General features: G+C 45.7%; 1 protein-coding gene across 2 annotated transcripts in view; it reads right to left on the bottom strand.

Moving 5' to 3' along the window:
* Positions 1-307: 307 nt before the first annotated feature.
* Positions 308-21,678, bottom strand: part of SYNJ2 (synaptojanin 2) — a 287,057-nt gene continuing 265,686 nt past the window's right edge. For both annotated transcript variants that reach the window (XM_040429362.1, XM_040429360.1), the window contains 3 exons: positions 20,907-21,015; positions 6,535-6,731; positions 308-1,793 (listed from right to left, as the gene is read on the bottom strand). In XM_040429362.1, coding sequence (XP_040285296.1) covers positions 783-1,793; positions 6,535-6,731; positions 20,907-21,015 — 1,317 coding nt within the window. In that variant the 3' untranslated portion in view covers positions 308-782. The remainder of the gene's footprint in view (positions 1,794-6,534; positions 6,732-20,906; positions 21,016-21,678) is intronic.

The following is a 21,678-nucleotide window of genomic DNA, read 5'->3' on the forward strand; positions in this document are numbered from 1 at the left end:
TGTTATTGGGCAACGGGATGTTGGGGGTCAGCAGTCATGAAACAACAATGTTGTTCTATGAAAATGTACGATTTTTATTTTTTTTGATGCGGCCCACATAAACTTAAATTTTGTTTTTTTGGCCCATGTTAGCCTTTGAGTTTGACATGCTTGGTGTACACCCATGCATAACAACAGTTTTTCTGTATACCTACAGTGTAACATAACATAGCATGTTTAGTGTTCATACCTTAAAAGGGTTATTCATCTGGTCATTTTGTTTTATTTTTTTAACGGGTCATAACAGTGTGATAAAATAAATTAAGTGATTATCAATTTTTTTCTCACCAACTCTGCTCCAAACCTTTCCAGGTCTCTTCTGGTCACTACTCCCTGGTCCCTCTAACAGGAAGACCTCTCAGCTAACCACCAAGCACAGCGTTGGTCTGCCTAAGTTAGTGATTGGCTGAGGAAGAAGAGACTGCATGAAAGCACCAAAACAGAAGCAACAGGGGATATGAGAGAGGATTACCACCACTTACTTTTTATGCCATTCTGGCCCTTTTAAACCTTTTGATTTAAAGCAATGAAAGCGTAAGGCTGCCTGCAGCATTTTCAATGGAATCACTGGACGGAAATATTATGGTCCTTAGAAAAATATCTCCCTACACTACTAAAACTAACGGAAAGCCTTCCGTATTAATAAACTGAAACTGTTAAATAGATGTAGTATTTATGAATGTTTTGAAGAGCTCTGCTCTTTAACATGTCCTTTACAGTTCATTTGAAATATTTGCAGGTCACTATGGAGATTCACAATTTTCTTTGGGGATTGCATTAGTTTTTTCCCCCTCATTTTGAAACATATCATTATCATTGCTGGTAAACTGCTCTGTGGAAGTACCAGGGTTTGGGGACTGAAATAAACTCTCAACACAAACTGTCCCTTCAGAAGACCAGCTTCTTTGTGGCTCCAGTAGTTTGGTATAATTGTTTTGGTGATCACAATTATCCTTTGTGCTTGCAGTCCCATAAAAAAGTTCTACATTCACTGAAGTTCCTTCACTGGAACTGTTGTTATTATTCTTATTTGACACTCCATCTTCTTGAGACAAACTCTTCATACTTTGTAACACCTGAAGGTGGAAAGCTGCTGGTGCAGACTTTTTTCTTCGAGGGGGAACTGCTGGTGGAAAAGAATTGTTTGACATCTCCTCCGACGTAACAATAGTTTGAGTAGTAGAAGTTGCCTCATCACTCGGTTTCATTTCCTGAGATTTCACAATCTGTGAAGGTGGTGCCGTTCTTGGTTTTGGTACTGGACGTATTTTTGGAATGTCGCCATTATCTGTAGCATTTATTTTTGCCTTTGTTTGAGGTGTCACAGAAACAGTTGAGGGAGTAGAAGTACTTGTACCTGGTTGCAACTCTGTCTTCAAGACTGGAAGTGGTGTTTGATGATGCTCAATGTTCACATCCAATTTCTTAATGGACTCAGAAGTTTCAGGGACTTGAAGTGAATATCCCGAACCTGCAGATTCTTCTTTATTTAATGTGATGTGGTTTGCATCTTTATTTGTTTGCTCATTTATGAGATCTAATGTTATCAGGTCTTCACTTCCCAAATCTAGTTTTGCTATCAGATTGATATTTAAATCAACTAAATTTACACATGGCTCAGGTTTTGGTTTGGGAGGAACTTTGGGTGGAGGTCTCAATGGTAATCCACTGTCTGAGATTCCCCCATGACCCACTGGTTTAGGAGGTTCTGCACCTGGGTGGTGAAACTGTTCTGTTTTCTGTTCTTGATTTAACTATTATAAGGAAAATAAAGAAACACTTTGTTACATTTTACATCAACTAAAAGATATGAATAAAGGGCATATTCATCATTCAACCTTCACTGAACAGTCACATACTAAACAAAAACTATACAGATTGGATCAATTGAAAAATTGTGTGTTGCTGTTTCTGCTTCCTTCCGGTAATAAGCTTTTAAACATAGGTTGCACTTTGTAGTTTTTTAATTTTTAATTTTGATATCTTAAAGTGGAAGCAAGACATTTCAGGTCTGTAAACAGGAATTTACCAATCTACACATCATTAGGAAACACACAGGTACACATTTATCAAAAAAAGAAGTCCTTGTCCCCCATAGGGACCAATCATAGCGCAGCTTTTATTTTTTTATATTTTCATTTTAAAAACAAAATCTGCACTACTATTTGTTGTTATGGACAAAGTAACTAAAAGTAATCAGTCGATATTATAAAATGATTACACTATAATCCAGGCAAACACTATTTTAATTTTAAAAAAATGTCTAAAAATGCAACTTTTATTAAAGAAGAACCCGTAGATTTTTTTCTAATGCTCGTCCGTATTTGTAAACAGCATGATGTATAGCACTCTGCTGTCAATCATCTTACCGGCCACTTTAATGCAGAGTAACTAGCTCTAGGTTGGGTCTGATTATGATCACCTGACCCTTTGCCTGACTTAGTCCTAAGGGCTGTTTCACACTAGCGAGTCCATTGCAGGATTCATGCTCTGTGTGTAAGCGTGATCCTCTGTTCTGGACTTGCAGGAGCGCAGGGCATTATCAGGATTTATAATGCTGTATGCCTCTGCTTGACCTTACTTCTATAGGATCCTAGTGACATAAAGCCATCAGTATGATCCTGTAGCAGTAAGGTTATGCAGAGGCACATACTATTATAAATCTGTAAAATGCCCTGCGCTCCTGCAAGTCCAGAACAGAGGATCAGGTTCACACATGGAGCATGACTCCCGCAATAGACTCGCTCGTGTGATACAGCCTTAGGCCTCATGCACACGACCGTTGTGTGCATCCATGTCCGTTGTTCCGTTTTCCGTGATTTTCTGCGGACCCATTGACTTTCAATGGGTCTGTTGAAAACTCGGAAAATGCACCGTTGTTCATCCGCGTCCGTGATCCGTGTTTCCTGTCCGTCCAAAAAATAGGACCTGTCCTATTTTTTTGACGGACAACGGTTCACGGACCCATTCAAGTCAATGGGTCCGTGAAAAAACACGGATGCACACAAGATTGTCATCCACGTCCGTGATTACTTTCACACAGACTGATCCGCAGATCCGTCTGCATAAAAGCTTTTTCAGATCTGACAGTATATTCTAACACAGAGGCATTCCCATAGTGATGGGGACGCTTCAAGTTAGAATATACTACGAACTGTGTACACGACTGCACCCTGCTGCCTGGCAGCACCCGATCTCTTATAGGGGGCTGTGATCCGCACAATTAACCCCTCAGGTGCCGCACTGCCCACCAATGAATTTAATACAGGGGAGGGAGGGAGGGGGGGGGAGCCGCACTGGCCACCAATGAATTTAAAACTGGGGAGGGAGGGGGGTCTGCCCCCTCCTGCCTGGCAGCACCTGATCTCTTACAGGGGGCTATGATACGCACAATTAACCCCTCAGGTGTGGCACCTAAGGGGTTAATTGTGCGGATCACAGCCCCCTGTAAGGCTGCGTTCACACGGGCGAGATTTCCGCGCGGGTGCAATGCGGTAGGTGAACGTATTGCACCCGCACTGAATCCCGACCCATTCATTTCAATGGGGCTGTTCAGATGAGCGGTGATTTTCACGCATCATTTGTGCGCTGCGTGAAAATCGCAGCATGCTCTATATTCTGCGTTTTTCACGCAACGCAGGCCCCATAGAAGTGAATGGGGTTGCGTGAAAATCGCAAGCATCCGCAAGCAAGTGCGGATGTGGTGCGATTTTCACGCACGGTTACTAGGAGACGATCGGGAAGGAGACCCGATCATTATTATTTTCCCTTATAACATGGTTATAAGGGAAAATAATAGCATTCTGAATACAGAATGCATAGTAAATTAGCGCTGGAGGGGTTAAAAAAAATAAAATAAATTATTTAACTCACCTTAATCCACTTGATCGCGTAGCCCGGCATCTCCTTCTGTCTCCTTTGCTGAACAGGACCTGTGGTGAGCATTAATTACAGGTAAAGGACCTTTGGTGACGTCACTCCGGTCATCACATGATCTTTTACCATGGTGATGGACGGAGTGACGTCACCAAAGGTCCTTTACCTGTAATGAATGCTCACCACAGGTCCTGTTCAGCAAAGGAGACAGAAGGAGATGCCGGGCTACGCGATCAAGTGGACTAAGGTGAGTTAAATTATTATTATTTTTTTTTTTAACCCCTCCAGCGCTAGTTTACTATGCATTCTGTATTTAGAATGCTATTATTTTTCCTTATAACTATGTTATAAGGGGAAATAATACAATCTACAGAACACCGATCCCAAGCCCGAACTTCTGTGAAGAAGTTCAGGTTTGGGTACCAAACATGCGCGATTTTTCTCACACGAGTGCAAAACGCATTTTCTGCGCACTCGCGCGGAAAAATCGCGGGTGTTCCCACAACGCACCCGCACATTTTCCCGCAACGCCCGTGTGAACCCAGCCTAAGAGATCGGGTGCTGCCAGGCAGCAGTTATTACACAGTTCTTAGTATATTCTAACTTGAAGCGTCCCCATCACTATGTGTTAGAATATACTGTCGGATCGGAGTTTTCACGATATAACTCAAATCCGATGGTATATTTTAACATAGAGGTGTTCCCATGGTGATGGGGACGCTTCAAGTTAAAATATACCATCGGATTGGAGAAAACTCAGATCCGATGGTATAATAGGGACTCCTGACTTTACATTGAAAGTCAATGGGGGACGGATCCGTTTGTAATTGCACCATATTGTGTCAACGTCAAACGGATCCGTCCCCATTGACTTGCATTGTAAGTCAGGACGGATCCGTTTGGCTCCGCACGGCCAAGCGGACACCAAAACGACTTTTTCCTTCATGTCCGTGGATCCTCCAAAAATCAAGGAAGACCCACGGAAGAAAAAACGGACACGGATCACGGGACCCGTTTTTGCGGACCGCAAAAAAAAACGGTCGTGTGCATGAGGCCTTAAGGTGGTTGCTGTGTCTGCCAGAAGTTTATCTATGAGGCTTAGGCCGAATGCACACGGCCGTGTTCTGCAGCAGAGAGTGGTCCGTGCTATGCCGGGCTGGATTCCTGTTCAGAGCAGGAGCGCACGGCGTCATTGGTTGCTATGACGCCGTGCGCTTCATGTCGCCGCGGCACTACAGTAATACACTATACGAGTGTATTACTGTAGTGCAGCGGCGACATGAAGCGCTCGACGTCATAGCAACCAATGACGCCGTGCGCTCCTGCTCTGAACAGGAATCCAGCCCGGCATACCACGGACTGCTCTCGGCCGCGGAACATGGCCGTGTGCATTCGGCCTTAGGCCTCATGCACACGACAGTTGTTTTTCTCGGCCTCCGTTCCGTTTTTTTTGCGGATAGGATGGGGACCCATTCATTTCAATGGGACAGCAAAAAAAATACTGATAGTTCATCTGTTTGTATTCCGCATCAGTTGTCCGTGTTTCCCTTCAGCAAAAAAAATAGTGCATGTCCTACTTTTTTCACATTTGCGGACAAGGATAGGCATTTATTACAAGGGATCTGTGGAAAAAAACGGATACTCCCAAAAAAACGGATGCCGCATCAGTTTTTTTTTTGCGGACGCACACTGAGACTTTTATATGCTTGCACAGGAGGGCTGACTACTGTGCACACAACAGATACTGTACGACTCAATTAGTCAAGACAACCCAGCCTCAATGACTGGAATCAAAGATGATGCTGTTTCTGCTCATTTAAGCCCTAAGATTCTGCAATTAATTGTGACCACGGCATCTTAGGTGGCTTTCCCCAAGAGCGCTGCGCTCCCAAGGCCCGAACACTGAGATCTAGAGATACAATAATTTGCTGTGGTAGCCTTGAACCTCCTAGAGGCTGACAGTTTTACCACAGTAATGTTCCTATGGAGTCCTGCTCCATAGGAACATAGCAAATATCCCATAGACTGTGATGGTAAATCACTATAGTCTACTGGAGAAACAGTCAAACGATGTGGGGCTATTAAAATATAAAAATATTTTTTCTGCACAGTGAAAACCATAACGGAAAAAGAAAATCCATGATTCACCATTTTAGTCACCTAATCACCCCCCTTCACCAAATATTGAATACGTATGTTGAGCTACGTTGCCCAAAAATGGTGACAATAAAAAGTACAGTTCGTCCTGCAAAAAATAAATAAAACACAAGCCTCTGTAGACTGAAATATAAAAAAAAGTTATGGCTGACAGAAAATGCAAAGACAATTTTGATTATTTTTTCTTCAAAGGTTTTTATTTTTTTCAAAAGTCGATAAATAAAATAAAAATTACATAAATTTGGTATTGTAATCGTACTGACCTGCAGAGTAAGGTCGTCATGTCATTTTTAGCGCAAAGTGAATATCGCAAAAACAAAACCCCAAAAACCTTGAAGGAATTGTGTTTTTTTTCCCAATTTCACCTCACAAACAATTTTTATCCCTTTTTTCAATACAGGCTATGTTGCACCAATGTATTTAGATAAAACTAGAATCCCCTTTTACTATAACATGACTTACTTCAGTATTTACAGTGGTTCTTTGATTTGCAATTGGTCGAGAACTAGGAACCTTTGGAGGAGGTCTATGTGGGACCAGCACTGCCTCCGCATCTAGTGAGCAACCATGTGGCACCCTGAGGGATATCAATTTGGCTTCTGCTTTAGGAAAACTCTGATTGCGATGCAGTCCAGTTTTTACATCTTCATCTTGTTTTTCTGAAATAAGCAAAAACTTACATTAGACATTGGCAATCCTTCAAGCTCAATCCAATATACACTTTCAAAGGTTAATCTCCGGTGCTCCCATAGAGATTGAATGGAATGGCAGTGCGCATGCACGACCTGCTGCTCCATCAGAACAGGGAAACGGGACCCCCATTCTCGTTATCGGTGGAGGTGTGTATGTAAGAGGTCTAACCATGCTATTCTTGGGGAATTTTTCCACCAAAATGGCTACAATATGATCCACAGGGATGATCATAATCCCATGAGAATACCTCCCATAATTCTGGGATCTCCACACATAAGACGCCATTTCAGTTGGAGAGTCAGAGTGAGTCACATGACATAGCTGGGGATCAGAAGGGAGAACCTAATTTACAAATACAGTTAAAGGTGAGAAGATTACTAGAGATGAGCAAAAATTGAAAAAATTAGATTCGGCTGCTCTGCCAAATTTTTTTTTTCTTACTGGCGAATTACTTAGTCACAAAACGCATTTCTTTGTAAGTAGTGGGTGCAATGACAGGGAGCGGCGATTGCGCCTTCCACCGTCATTGTACTCCTCAGATGGCACGTACATACATGATCGCAGCATCTAATGTACATAACACGGTGTAAAATTTAACAAAAAAATAAATAAAATCAAACTTACATGACCCAAGATCTTCAAGCAAAATGGCGGTGGCTGGCCTGTAGTGAGCAAATGGAGCAGATAAGTATGATTTATTTGTGGTCGTGGCTCATCAGGAAACCGTGAATCCTACGGGTGACTACGTGACCTGCCTAACTAATAGGACTAAGCGGCTTGAGTTGTGCCATAACCGCTGCGTCGTAGGGGTACCTGAATAAGAGGGCATCCCTAGAGGAATGAAACTGAATGAGGGAGGGTAGGGAGGGTATGCCGAATCCACACATGATGAGGTGACGTGGGCGCGCCTAGCTATATGAAGGGGGAGGGGAGGGGCGCCCCTCCCCCAAATACAGGCCAATAAATCGGCCTTAATACTTGTGGTCGTGGCTCATTAGGAAACCGTGAATCCTACGGGTGACTACGTGACCTGCCTAACTAATAGGACTAAGCGGCTTGAGTTGTGCCATAACCTGTCACTACCAGAGCTTTGGGACGTTCTCACAGCTCTGTTTCTCCAACCCTGTGATGATGTCACTACTAGAGTTTGGAGGAGTTCTCACTGCTCTGTTTCTCCGCCCCTGTGATGAAGTCTTTACTTTCTGTTTCCTTCCTCCCAGCTGTTCCTCCTGCAGTTGATTTCCCTGCCTTTAAATCACCCCTCCTCCTATTGTAGGGCGTGGATTATATTTCTCATTTCAGTTGTAGCTCTTGCTTGAGTATCTTCACTTGTAGCTTTCAGTTCACTGGACCTGTGTTCTGCTGCAGCAAGCACTCCGGATATTGCCAGCTGTCCTTGGATCCGTCTTCTCTGCGGCTGCAGCACCTTCAGCTAAGTGTGCAGACATTGTTGTGTACCTGGTTATTTTCTGACTGGATCTGAGGTTCCCTCCATATACTGAGCAGGGCACCGGTGGCCGTGCCCCTTCCACTATTGTAGGGGTTACAGTGGTCATCAGTCTTAGGTACGTGGGCATGCCTCGTTCCGCCATTTGGATCCGGGCATGTGCTTTAGCAGCATAGGGAGAGCTTTGAGGGCCTGACAGGGGTCACCCTTTATCCTCCCTAGTTTGGGTCCGGTCAGTAGCTCTTTTACTGTGTATACTCTTGTTGCTCACATACAGCCGTGACATAACCGCTGTGTCGTAGGGGTATCTGAATAAAAGGGCAAAACACCATAAATGCGAAATTAGGAATTTATTACGTACAATTCTTACATCACCAAGTGCTGAAATGCAAGCAACATTTCCTGCTTAGGTTGGGGAATGTATATATTAAAGCAGGAGGATCGCCAGCGGCCTAATTTGCGAATAATATGAGCCGGGACCTTGTTACTGGACGCAGCGCCAATCCAGAATGAGTGATCGGACACAGTGGCAGGATTCAACCCTAGATTTGAAAAAATAAAACACGGACCTGCTCAAGGAATTGTGAGGTGGTTAACGGCCACGTGGGAAACGGCAATAGCGGCCCCTGAGGATCATGACTTGCTAGGGTGGTTAGCAAGTGTTGCAGGACCATGACGGGACACCAGGCATGTGCCGTCGAGAAAAAGGTCACCTCTGTAGGGGGACCAGTCTGGGACGTCTTGGTGACCGGTAAGGACAAAACTAGACCATTAGGACTACTGATCAGCTGATTGATTCTGATGAACCTGCTGTTGGAGTTCTTGCAGGTGAAATCTCCTGGTCTTAGGAAGCCGTAGAAGGCGAGGTAGACAGCTGCTTTTAACACTAAACTGGGGAGAAGTCCGAATGGAGCTCTGTCAAGCATGTCCGATATGTTTCTGAATAATTTGCCGGAAATGCCAGTTCGGCGCGACTGTTTTGCAGTACCGGATTTCTCTAATACTCTCAAAGCGGCGTTGATAACATGCGCAGAAAACAGGGAGCCCCTATCTGAATGACTAAGCGAGGTGAAATGCTGGACCCCTGCAAGGTAGGACCGGACGGTATTGTGTGATAGTTTACACTCTGAATGGCAGTAGCCAATAAAGGCCAGGACATAGTTGATGAAATTGGTATCTCGCTGGTCATACTTCTCTTGGAACTTTCAAAACAAACTCCAGCCCATGGAGTAGCTCCTGGAGGTATTGGCAGATAGGGATCTGGCAACTAGTCGATGTGCGGTGAGCAGATGGCTGGTTAATCCAGAAACAGGTTTGAAAATGGTGGGACTGCGGACTGTGGCGTGTGCTCCCGGCATAACCTGGAAAAGAGGGAAAATTTGCCCGAGACAAGGCGTCGGCCGCCACATTCTGGGTACCACGGATATGTGAACAGCAATAACGGAAATTGTAAGTCAGGGAGAGCTGGACCAAGCGTCTAGCGAGAGACATGACATGTGGGGACTTGGACCTACCCTTCAATAAAATGTCTACTGTGGCAGTGTTATCGGGAAGACAACAGCAGCTGCTACAATAGGGTCAAGTTCGAAGAAAGCCGACGTCTGCATGAACCCAGGAATCTAAACCCCTTAAGGACTCAGTCCTATTTCACCTTAAGGACCAGGCCATTTTTTGCAAATCTGACCAGTGTCACTTTAAGTGCTGATAACTTTAAAACGCTTTGACTTATCCAGGCCATTCAGAGATTGCTTTTTCGTCACATATTGTACTTCATGACACTGGTAAAATGAAGTAAAAAAAAATTCATTTTTATTTATAAAATACCAAATTTACGAAAATAAATAAAAAATAGCAAATTTCAATTTCTCTACTTCTATAATACATAGTAATACCTCCAAAAATAGTTATTACTTCACATTCCCCATATGTCTACTTCATGTTTGGATCATTTTGGGAATGATATTTAATTTTTTGGGGATGTTACAAGGCTTAGAAGTTTAGAAGCAAATCTTGAAATTTTTCAGAAATTTTCAAAAACCCAATTTTTAGGGACCAGTTCAGGTCTGAAGTCACTTTGCGAGGCTTACATAATAGAAACCACCCAAAAATGAGCCCATTCTATAAACTACACCCCTCAAGGTATTCAAAACTGATTTTACAAACATCGTTAACCCTTTAGGTGTTCCACAAGAATTAATGGAAAATAGAGATACAATTTCAAAATTTCACTTTTTTGGCAGATTTTCCATTTTAATAATTTTTTTCCAGTTACAAAGCAAGGGTTAACAGCCAAACAAAATTAAATATTTTTGGCCCTGATTCTGTAGTTTACAGAAACACCCCATATGTGGTCGTAAACAGCGTTACGGGCACACGGCAGGGCACAGAAGGAAAGGAATGCCATACGGTTTTTGGAAGGCAGATTTTGCTGGACTGTTTTTTTTTCCACCATGTCCCATTTGAAGCCCCCCTGATGCACCCCTAGAGTAGAAACTCCAAAAAAGTGGCCCTATTTTAGAAACTACGGGATAGGGTGGAAGTATTGTTGGTACTAGTTTAGGGTACATATGATTTTTGGTTGCTCTATATTACACTTTTTGTGAGGCAACATTCATCTGACAGGTTAGATCATGTGATATTTTTATAGACCAGGTTGTCACGGATGCGGCGATACCTAATATGTATACTTTTTTGATTTTATGTAAGTTTTACACAATGATTTCATTTTTGAAGCAAAAAAAAAAAAATGTTTTAGTGTTACCATAGTCTGAGAGCCATAATTTTTTCAGTTTTTGGGCGATTACCTTGGGTAGGGTATGATTTTTGCGGGATGAGATGACTGTTTTATTGGCACTATTTTGGGGTGCGTGTGACTTTTTGATCACTTGCTATTACACTTTTTGTGATGTAAGGTGACAAAAAATGGTTTATTTAGCACAGTTTTTATTTAAAAAATGTTACGGTCTTCATCTGAGGGGTTAGGTCATGTGATATTTTTATAGAGCCGGTCGATACGGACGCAGTGATACTAATATGTATACTTTTATTTATGTAAGTTTTACACAATGATATAATTTTTGAAAAAAAAATAAAAAATCACGTTTTAGTGTCTCCATATTCTGAGAGCCATAGTTTTTTCAGTTTTTGGGCGATTGTCTCAGGTAGGGTCTCATTTTTTGCGGGATGAGATGACGGTTTGATTGGCACTATTTTGGGGTGCATATGACTTTTTAATCGCTTTCTATTACACTTTTAGTGATTTAAGGTGACAAAAAATGGTTTATTAAGCACAGTTTTTTATTTTTTATGGTGTTCATCTGATCATGTGATATTTTTATAGAGCCGGTCGATACGAACGCGGCGATACCAAATATGTATACTTTTTTTTTATTTATCTAAGTTTTACACAATAACGGCTTTTAAAAAATTTTTTTAATGATGTTTTAGTGTCTCCATATTCTGAGCCATAGTTTTTTTATTTTTTGGGCGATTGTCTCAGGTAGGGGCTAATTTTTTGTGGGATGAGGTAACGGTTAGATTGGTACTATTTTGGTGGGCAAACGCCTTTTTGATCGCTTGCTGTTGTACTTTGTCATGTAAGGTGACACAGCTTTTATTTTTTATTTTTTACGGTGTTCATCTGAGGGGTTAGGTCATGTGATATGTTCATAGAGCCGGTCGATATGGACGCGGCGATACCTAATATGTATACTCCCCCCCCCTACCTATTTTTTACCATATTTTTTTTTACTTTATTTGGGGAAAATGACGTTTTTGTTTATTTTTACTTGAAACTACATTTTTTGGGGGGAAAACTTTATTTTTTCAACTTTATTTTTCACTTTATTTTTTGTCCCACTTTGGGACTTGAACTTTGGGGGGTATATTCCTTTACAATGCATTCCAATACTTCTGTATTGGAATGCATTGGCTGTATGAGTAATACTGTGTGTATTACTCATACAGCTTCCGGGGCCTGTGAGATCCAGGGGGCTGGATCTCACAGGCTCTTCACCGGAAGGCAGCGCGATGCCTTCCTTAGACATCGTGCTGCCTTCCATGCCATCGGGTCCCCCCTACAGCCGCATGGGGACCCAATGGCACCGCCGCCGCAAGTCTGAATTGACCTGCGGTTTGCGGTGATCGTCGATACGGAAAGGGGGGGGGTGTCACATGACCCCCCACGGCGTTGTGACAGAATGCCCGCTAAATGATTTCAGCGGGCATCCTGTTCCGATTAACCCCCACTGCACCGCAATTGCGGTTTTAAACCCATGACGTACCAGTACGTCATGGGTCCTTAAGGACTCGGAAAACATGCCGTACCGGTATGTCATGTGTCCCTAAGGGGTTAATGACTTCATCGGGCCAAGTCCCGCCTAACCAGTGGGTGCCAAAAATGGCAGCAAACCCTGCAGTGGCTGATGCAGCCGAAAAGACCATAGGGGAAGTATTACTGGCGGCCGGAATAAAGAAGGAGACTCCATTCCAATGACACAGGAAATGATCCTAAATGACTAAGTCTGCCATGGCTTGCGCATCTAATTGAACTGGACTGTCTTGGCTGGCTGCATCTGGGAGGAGGGCTAGTAACCGAGATATGAATGACCTGCCCTAAGGAATAATTCGCATTGGCAAAGTTCAGCATGCCCAAGAGTGACTGCAGATCTGCCTTGGTCGTGACTCTGCCTAGCGTGAACCTGTGAATGACGTCTCTTATCCTGACTAATTTCTCTTCTGGCAACCTAGCTACCATGTTGTGGGAGTCCAACACAATCCCTAAAAAGGAGATGACAGTGGAAGGGCCTTCAGTTTTCTTAGGTGACATGGGAACCCCAAGCTTGAAATAACTGCCAACAAGGTGTCAAAAGCCTGCGGAGGTCTGTCAGGGGATTCGATCAATAAGAAGTCGTCGAGATAATGAATGACGTGATCGCAGCGGAATTCTGTTTCTAAGATCCAGTAAAGGCTCAGCGCGAACTGGTCAAAAGACAGGGGCTACTCTTGGAACAAAAGTGAGCTTGGTGGCGAAATAGTAAAGGTCCCGCCAATTGATGCCATGCCATTGTCATAGCGAAGGCATGATAGGGAGGAGTTTAAAAGCATTGGATATGTCAGCTTTAGACAAGTAGGTGCGGGGACCACACTGCATTATGGTGGCTATAGCATGGTCAATGGTTGAGTATTTCATGCTCACTTCTTCGGAAGGGATTAGGGAATTGAGGCTGGGAATATGTGAACAGTGACGTCGTAAATGAATCTTTCTTTATTGCTGAACTTGCCTGGAACTACCCCTACCGGACTGACCCTCCAGCGATCGAACGGTGAGGTCGCGAAAGGCCCTATAAGAAAACCTTTTCCGAGCTTGGTTTAATTCAATGTGTCTATGCCATTGGGTGCTTTATTGGCCGACTGTAGGTTGCTGCATTCATATGTCACCTCAGGAAACCCTTCTTGAACCACGAGAGGAGAAAATGAACAAACTCAGGGACATGATGACCCTGCAGACAGTGCTGTAAATAATCAGTGTCCACTACGCTCAGGTAGTATTTATCCGGTTTTAATGTACACACCACCTTGGTGCACACGTGGAGAGAGAACCACGGAAACGTCACCACAGGCGATGACCTTGTTGTCAGAAATATCCCTGGTAGCAATCAATAAAGATGCGAGATTCACATCTCTGCCCTCAAGAATGTCTTTCTTGATGTTAGCTGGGATGAAATGAGCCGGCATGATGACGGGCACAGAGGGTATGGTACCTGAGGAACCTGCGGCTGAGGTGGAGGCAACTGGAAGATACTGGGAGGGATTACTGGCGGGGACCTCCCGGGTCTCTACAGTCTCTAACCGTGCATGAATGCTATTAATCGAAGACGACAAGTTGTTGACCATTGCATGCAATTAGGTAAGAGAAGTCTGTAGAGTCGACATAGACCCCTCCTCTAGCTGTGGGCCTGTGGTACTGGCAACCAGTAAGCGGTAAAGTTGCGCCTTCCTAGCCGAAGCCGAGAAGGGGATACCCCTCTTCAATAACTCAGAAGTAAGCCTAGGAACAGTCCAACTCCGGAGTGACGGAATACTGCCTGTTTCAGAGATCCTGGTGACATTCTCATCCATCGAACCCTCCACGATATCAGACGCATGTGACATTGCTGACTGTGGACAAACATCAGTATTTTAGAACGGTACAGCGTTAAGGTGCGCCGTCACCTGAGTGAACAACCATGCGTGCCATCATGAGTGGGACGTGCATGCGCCGGCACGGAAACAATTTGTAGAACCGTGACGTGAACCCACGCCCCTGACACAAGAACCAGCTATATGACACTGAACTCGTGACGAGGCGAACACCGTGAAGCCGAGACCGAGGAAAGCGTGGGAGAAGAAACTGACAGCAACCATGCCAACGGTGGTCATGGCGTGGACTTACCGAGACTTCAGAAAGAACCTGCATAAATAAAACAACAAAGAACTTATAACGAACATGAAAACTGCAAAATGCAACAAAGAAGTAGAGATATATATATATTCTCTTCTTTTTTTTCTACCTGATCCAACGGAAAACGAAGCCACGGAAAAGGTGAAGCTGCAACCTAAAAGAAGATGATTGGCAATTACCTTACGACACACGCTGCGGAACCTTAAAGAGTCCCCTTGTATTTGATTTTTTTTTTTTTTTCTCAAACTGCCACTTTTTTATTTTTTTCCCTTACAACCCAAACCAAATTTTTTTTTAACCACTATCACCTGCTGCCTGGAGGCTCCAGCAGACCAGATGAATCAAGAGCCTACCAGAAGCAAAACAGCCTTGCATGCGCCCCTGCCTCACTACGAGCACGGCGGCCCGTGCTATACATTACAATGTACCGAGAGCGGAGTCGCGCTGACTCCTGCAACCTGAGAGTCTGCCGCGTTGGGAGCCGATGCTGCCAGGCAGAAACGTTCCGATGCGGTGGTGCTCCTTCTTACCTAAAAGGAGTCGACACACTGCCGGCCGGACAGAGGACGAAAGACCCAACCTGGAAGCTGAGAGACAAGAAGAAACACGTGAAGCAGAGCAGGTGAGCCTCCTCAAGCAGGACACACGTGGCACTCACTAGGACGCCGAATCCACACAGGACGAGGTGACGTGCGTGCGCCTAGCTATATAAAGGCGTGGGGGAGGGGCGCCCCTCCCACAAATACAGGCCAACAAATCGGCCTTAATACTTTTCTTTTTCTTGCAGTATTTTAGGCTTGATTCGCTACCATGAAGCACGAGGAAATTTGGCTTTGCGGCTAATCTGATTTATCCTGATATTCGGATCGAAGACTTCAGTTCGCTCAACACTAAAGATTAACTCATGTACTTTTCTAATGGACCAGAGAATAAACTTTTTTGTGGGACTGTTTGTTTAAGCTGCTCTGACATCACTCAGTGCTCTTCTGATACTGCACCACACAGCCCTCTACATACACTCTCTCTTTTCTTATGACTGTCTAGTGTTATTCCTCTATTATTCCTACTATGAACTTATAAATAAGTTGCCAGCTTGGTGCTAATATTACCCCTTGTCAAAAAGAGGTGTGTCCCTGCACAGTGTGGCACTGGCAGCCCTGACTGGACAGTGTCAAACTGTGCAGGGACACACACGCAACTAGTAACACCCAGTTGTACCTTTACTCACAAACTTCTAGTACAAATAAAAGAGGAAGGGTACAACAAAGAATCATACAAATAGATGCTCCAGAATAGGGTTGTTTTGGGTATCGAAATTTCAATACCCAATCGATGCGATACCGGGATTTCCATTTTTTCGATACTGGGCTGCGCAGTCTAGTATCACAGAACTTGGAGCATGCTCCAAGTTCCCTCAGCAGCACAGGGGAGAAGGAAGCAGTCTCTCCCTCCCCCCTGTGCCGCCGCTGCCAATGAGGAGAGACGGGAGGAGGAGAGGCGGGCGCACTGCGCCACCAATGAAAGTTAACTTCTAATACAAATACAGGAGTTGGCAGAATCACATAGCCGGCACCCTGCCTCTATGAGCCGAAGTTAACCCCTCAGGTGTCAGAGGCAGGGTGCCGACTATATGATTCTGCCAGCATCGCCTCCTGTATTAAAGGTTAACTATCATTGGTGGCGCAGTGCGCCCTCCCACCTTCCCTCCCCAGCAGTGCTTTAAGTGGGCCAAAAGAGGTGCCGGTACTCTATTAGGCGCCGGTGCTCCCCCCCCCTGCACATCAGACCCCCCCATCACACACATATATATTAGTTCCTCTATGTACCAGTACAGTACCCCCCCCACCACCGCACATTCGTTCCTCTCTGTACCATCAGACCCCTGCACATCAGACCCCCCTGCACATCAGACCCCCCCCCCCCCACTCATCACACACACACACATTAATTCCTCTCTGTACCAGTACCCCCCTGCCAGGGGGGTACTGGTACAGAGAGGAATTAATGTGTGTGTGTGTGTGATGAGGGGGGGGGTCTGATGTGCAGGGGGGTACTGGTTCAGAGAGGAACGAATGTGCGGTGGTGGGGGGGGGGGGGTACTGGTACATAGAGGAACTAATATATATGTGTGTGATGGGGGGTCTGATGTGCAGAGGGGTACTGGTACAGAGAGGCACTAATGTGTGGTGGTGGTGGGGGGGGGGTACTGGTAAAGAGAGGAACTAATGTGTGGGGTGGGGGGGGGGGGGTCTGATGTGCAGGGGGGTACTGGTACAGAGAGGAACGAATGTGCGGTGGTGGGGGGGGGGGTCCTGGTACATAGAGGAACTAATATATATGTGTGTGATGGGGGGGTCTGATGTGCAGGGGCCCCCTACACATCAGACCCCCCCATCAGACACATATATATTAGTTCCTCTATGTACCAGTACCCCCCCCCCCCCCCCCCACCACCGCACATTCGTTCCTCTCTGTACCAGTACCCCCCTGCACATCAGACCCCCCCCCCCCCCCTCATCACACACATTAATTCCTCTCTGTACCAGTACCCCCCTGCCAGGGGGGGGGGGGGTACTGGTACAGAGAGGAACTAATGTGTGTGGGGGGAGGGGGGGGTGCCTGTCACTCACCAGTACTCTTCAGAAGTTGGATTCCAAAGCAAAGTCGATGTTCTTTGCTGCACCGTCCGACTCCTGACTCCAAGGAGGACCAGTCACTGGTCGCCGCACTGATCGCTCCTCAGTCACAGGCGCGCGGGAAGGAGTTGACGTCACCTAACGTGAGGTCAACTCCCTGCCTGCGCCAGCCTGAGCCGTACTCTGCAACGACCCGCCCCCCTCCACTAGCTGCCCAGCCAACGACATTAGGGAGGAGATACTGCCAGCTCTCCGCTGCGCTCCGGCAGGGCCGGCCTTAGGTGTCCAGGCGCCCTGTGCGAGCTAACCTTGTGGCGCCCCCCCCCCCCCCCCAAAAAAAAACAAAAAAACACTGCTTGTTGCTGGCATCATGGCATAGGCTGGCTGACTATCCAACCAAGTAGTTACCAGCCCGCACACCCCAAAGGCCGGTGTAATGTTATACTTCCCTACTTCGTGAGATTTCCCTACCTTCGTCACTTCCGGTCGCACCGGACATGACGTGAGGAGGTGTGCAGCGCCGCGCAGGCGCACAATGACAGGTTAGGGAAGTTTCACAGCAGAGTGCGCATGCGCCAGGAGTCTCGCCGGCGGTTAGGGTAGGGAAAAACTATGGGCCAGTGCGCAGGCGCAGTGATCGGATGGATGTTCTCAGCTGGACACCGGCCGACACTGCGCATGCACCGGGAGCCTCACCAGCGGTTAGGGAAGGGAAAAATTATGTACGGGTCAGTGCTTTTTCCCTACCCTAACCGCTGGTGAGGCTCCCAGCGCATGCGCAGTGTCGGCCGGTGTCCTGCTGAGAACATCCATCCGATCACCGCACCTGTGCACTGGCCCATAATTTTTCCCTACCCTAACCGCCGGCGAGGCTCCCAGCGCATGCGCACTCTGCTGTGAAATTTCCCTAACCCGTCATTGTGCGCAGTGCGCCCCCCCAATATAATAAACATTGGTGGCGCAGTGCGCCCCTCCCAACACTCCAGTATAATAAACATTGGTGGCGCAGTGCGCCCCCCCAACACCCCAGTATAATAAACATTGGTGGCGCAGTGCGCCCCCCCAACACCCCAGTATAATAAACATTGGTGGCGCAGTGCGCCCCCCCAACACTCCAGTATAATAAACATTGGTGGCGCAGTGCGCCCCTCCCAACACTCCAGTATAATAAACATTGGTGGCGCAGTGCGCCCCCCCAACACCACAGTATAATAAACATTGGTGGCGCAGTGCGCCCCCCCCCAATATAATAAACATTGGCGCAGTGCGCCCCCCCCAATATAATAAACATTGGTGGCGCAGTGCGCCCCCCGAACACCCCAGTATAATAAACATTGGTGGCGCAGTGCGCCCCCCCAACACCCCAGTATAATAAACATTGGTGGCGCAGTGCGCCCCCCCAACACCCCAGTATAATAAACATTGGTGGCGCAGTGCGCCCCCCCATCACCCCAGTATAATAAACATTGGTGGCGCAGTGCGCCCCCCCTCAATATAATAAACATTGGTGGCGCAGTGGGCCCCCCCTCAATATAATAAACATTGGTGGCGCAGTGCGCCCCCCCTCAATATAATAATCATTGGTGGCGCAGTGGGCCCCCCCTCAATATAATAATCATTGGTGGCGCAGTGGGCCCCCCCTCAATATAATAATCATTGGTGGCGCAGTGGGCAGTGCCAATGAGGGTTAAAAAATAAAAATAATAATTAACTCACCTCCTCCAATTGATCGTCTTCTGTTCTTTCTTCATGACCTGTCAAAGGACCTGTGGTGACATCACTGTTAGCATCACATGATCCATCACCATGGTAATGGGTCATGTGATGAGCTCAGTGACGTCACCACAGGTCTTGAAGAAAACAGGAGAACGGCAGCTACGCGATCATCTGGAGGAGGTGAGTTAAAAAATTTTTATTATTTTTTAACCCTCACTGGCACTTCCCACTGAGCCACCAATGTTTCTTATACTGGGGTGTTTGGGGGGGGGCGCACTGTGCCACAAACGTTTCTTATACTGAGGGGGGGGGGGGGCGCACTGTGCCACAAACGTTTCTTATACAAAAACAGGAGGCGGGTGCTGGAATCAAATAGCCGGCACCCGACCTCTGTGACAGGGAGCTGCGATCAGCTACAATTAACCCCTCCAGTACCGCACCTGAAGGGTTAACTCAACTGCAGCTGATCGCAGCTCCCTGTCACAGAGGTCGGGTGTCGGCTATTTGATTCCAGCACCCGCCTCCTGTTTTTGTATTCAGGTCAGTTATCTTCATTGGTGGCGCAGTGGCCACAGCCCCTCCCCTCCTCCTCCCGTCTCTCTTCTTATTGGCAGCGGCGGGGGCAGCAGGCAGGTCAGACAGGGGAGGAGGAACGAATCAGGTCAGACAGGGGAGGGCTAGATGGAGGGGGCGCCCCGAGGGAGAACACAAGTTCAGCCTCGCCTGCCGCAGATTACATTGCGAGCTGTCGGCCGCCCAGCGCCCCTGTTACTATGGCGCCCTGTGCGGCCGCACAGCCCGCACACCCCAAAGGCCGGCCCTGCGCTCCGGTACCGGAAACCCACGTACTGGGCGCACGGAGAGGTGCTGGTACTCTCCAGGGCAATTTTTGGAAGTGGCGGTACTGAGTACCGCCGCGTTCCGGCCCACTTCAAGCACTGCTCCCCAGTATTAAAATCATTGGTGGCAGTGGCCACAGAGTCCCCTCCCCTCCTCATCATTGGTGGTGCAGTCACTGCAGTGGCAGCTTCTGATCAGAGCCCCAGCAGTGTAATCCTGGGGCTCTGATCGGTTACCATGGCAGCCAAGACGCTACTGAAGCCCTAGCTGCCATGGTAATCTCCCTGCTGCGTTGTGCACTATGCACAGGGCAGCAGGGAGAGTGTGAAGTCCTATTCACCCTAATAGAGCTCTAAAAAGATCCCAGGTTCTAGCCCCTAAGGAGGGAAATAGTTAATAAATAAACAGTAAAAAATTAAAAGTTAAAAAAACACCAAAATATTAAGTATAAATCACCCCCTTTCCCAATTTTACATATAAAATATATAAATAATAAATAAACGTATGATATTGCCATGTCCGAAAAGTCCAAACTATTAAAATATATATATAAAAAGAAAATCTATGTGGTGAACACCAGAACAGAAAAAAAAAGGAAGAAAAAATGCGCGATTCGCCATTTGTTTTTGTCACCTTGACCCCCCAAGAAATAGGATAGGACTGTTCGATTATGAGACGGTGTTTTTTTTTTTTTTTTGCGTGGTATCAAATGGTATCGAGTATCGCAATACTTTTTTATGGTATCAAAACCGAATCAAAATTTTGGTATCGAAACAACCCTACTCCAGAGTGGTCATTTCATGGGGTATGCAAATATTTACTAAGACATATCAGGAGCAGTGACAGGACCTTTTTTAAATTAACAAGGCTTTGCTGCCTGCTGCCCATGAGGAAAATAAAAATAAAAATCTGATTTGGCCTCATGTGCAAATCGATTCCCTTTAAAAACCTAAAAATTTAAAGACCAGTGTGCAAAGATCCGTTTGGCAAAATATATACTAAAATATGCAATTTGGTCTTTTACAGTACATATACAGTACTAGCTACAAAATACATTCACCTTTTCCAGACTCCATGAGCCATTTAATGGTTTCTTCTGCTTCTTGTGCTGTCGTAGTTTTAATCTGCTTTACATTATAAGGTTTACTAATCCCAGATCTGTCTTTTGGCTGAGAAGAAAATGTGAAATTTTTAGTGTCTGAAATTCATAATAGTAGTTACAGTAGTGATAATGGTCTTCCCTTAGTTAAAAAGTCATTAGATAGCCGCCGGCCTAACACTTGTTCGCCTGACAGCTCTCTCTCTGGACTCCCCCTCTCATGCACATCCATGCTCAGCCAAGTGCATGTGTTCTCAGCAGGGAGAGTGGAGTTACATCTCTGCTGGATGCCCAACTTATTTGCCTAGAACAAAAGGATCAGGCATGTTGATATTCAACAGATCGATCTTTCTCTGCCATCGGGTATGAATTGTGAGGGCCCCCTTACATATTAAATCATCAGCGGATTCTAGATTTCCCCCTTTCTCTGTTCTGAATTTTTCATGATCTATGGGAGATCATAATTCTGATAATTCTCCTTGCTTTGAGTGAATGATCTGCAATGCCTTTTCTTATCCCCCCACCCCCCAAGTTGGCTTTTCTTTTTTTTTTTCAGTTTTATTGCATTATCTGAATGTTATGCAACTTTCTGTTTGTGCAAACTTGGAAAATAAAGAAGGCTTTAAAAAAAAAAAAAAAAAAAATGCAGATTTGGCCAATGTACTTCTAATAAATTGTTAACTAGGTAGTGATGGACAGAAAATAATAAAGTCATTTCTCTTTCACCAATGAT

The sequence above is a fragment of the Bufo bufo genome, chromosome 4 (assembly GCF_905171765.1).
Source record: "Bufo bufo chromosome 4, aBufBuf1.1, whole genome shotgun sequence".
NCBI classification, from domain to species: Eukaryota; Metazoa; Chordata; class Amphibia; order Anura; family Bufonidae; genus Bufo; species Bufo bufo.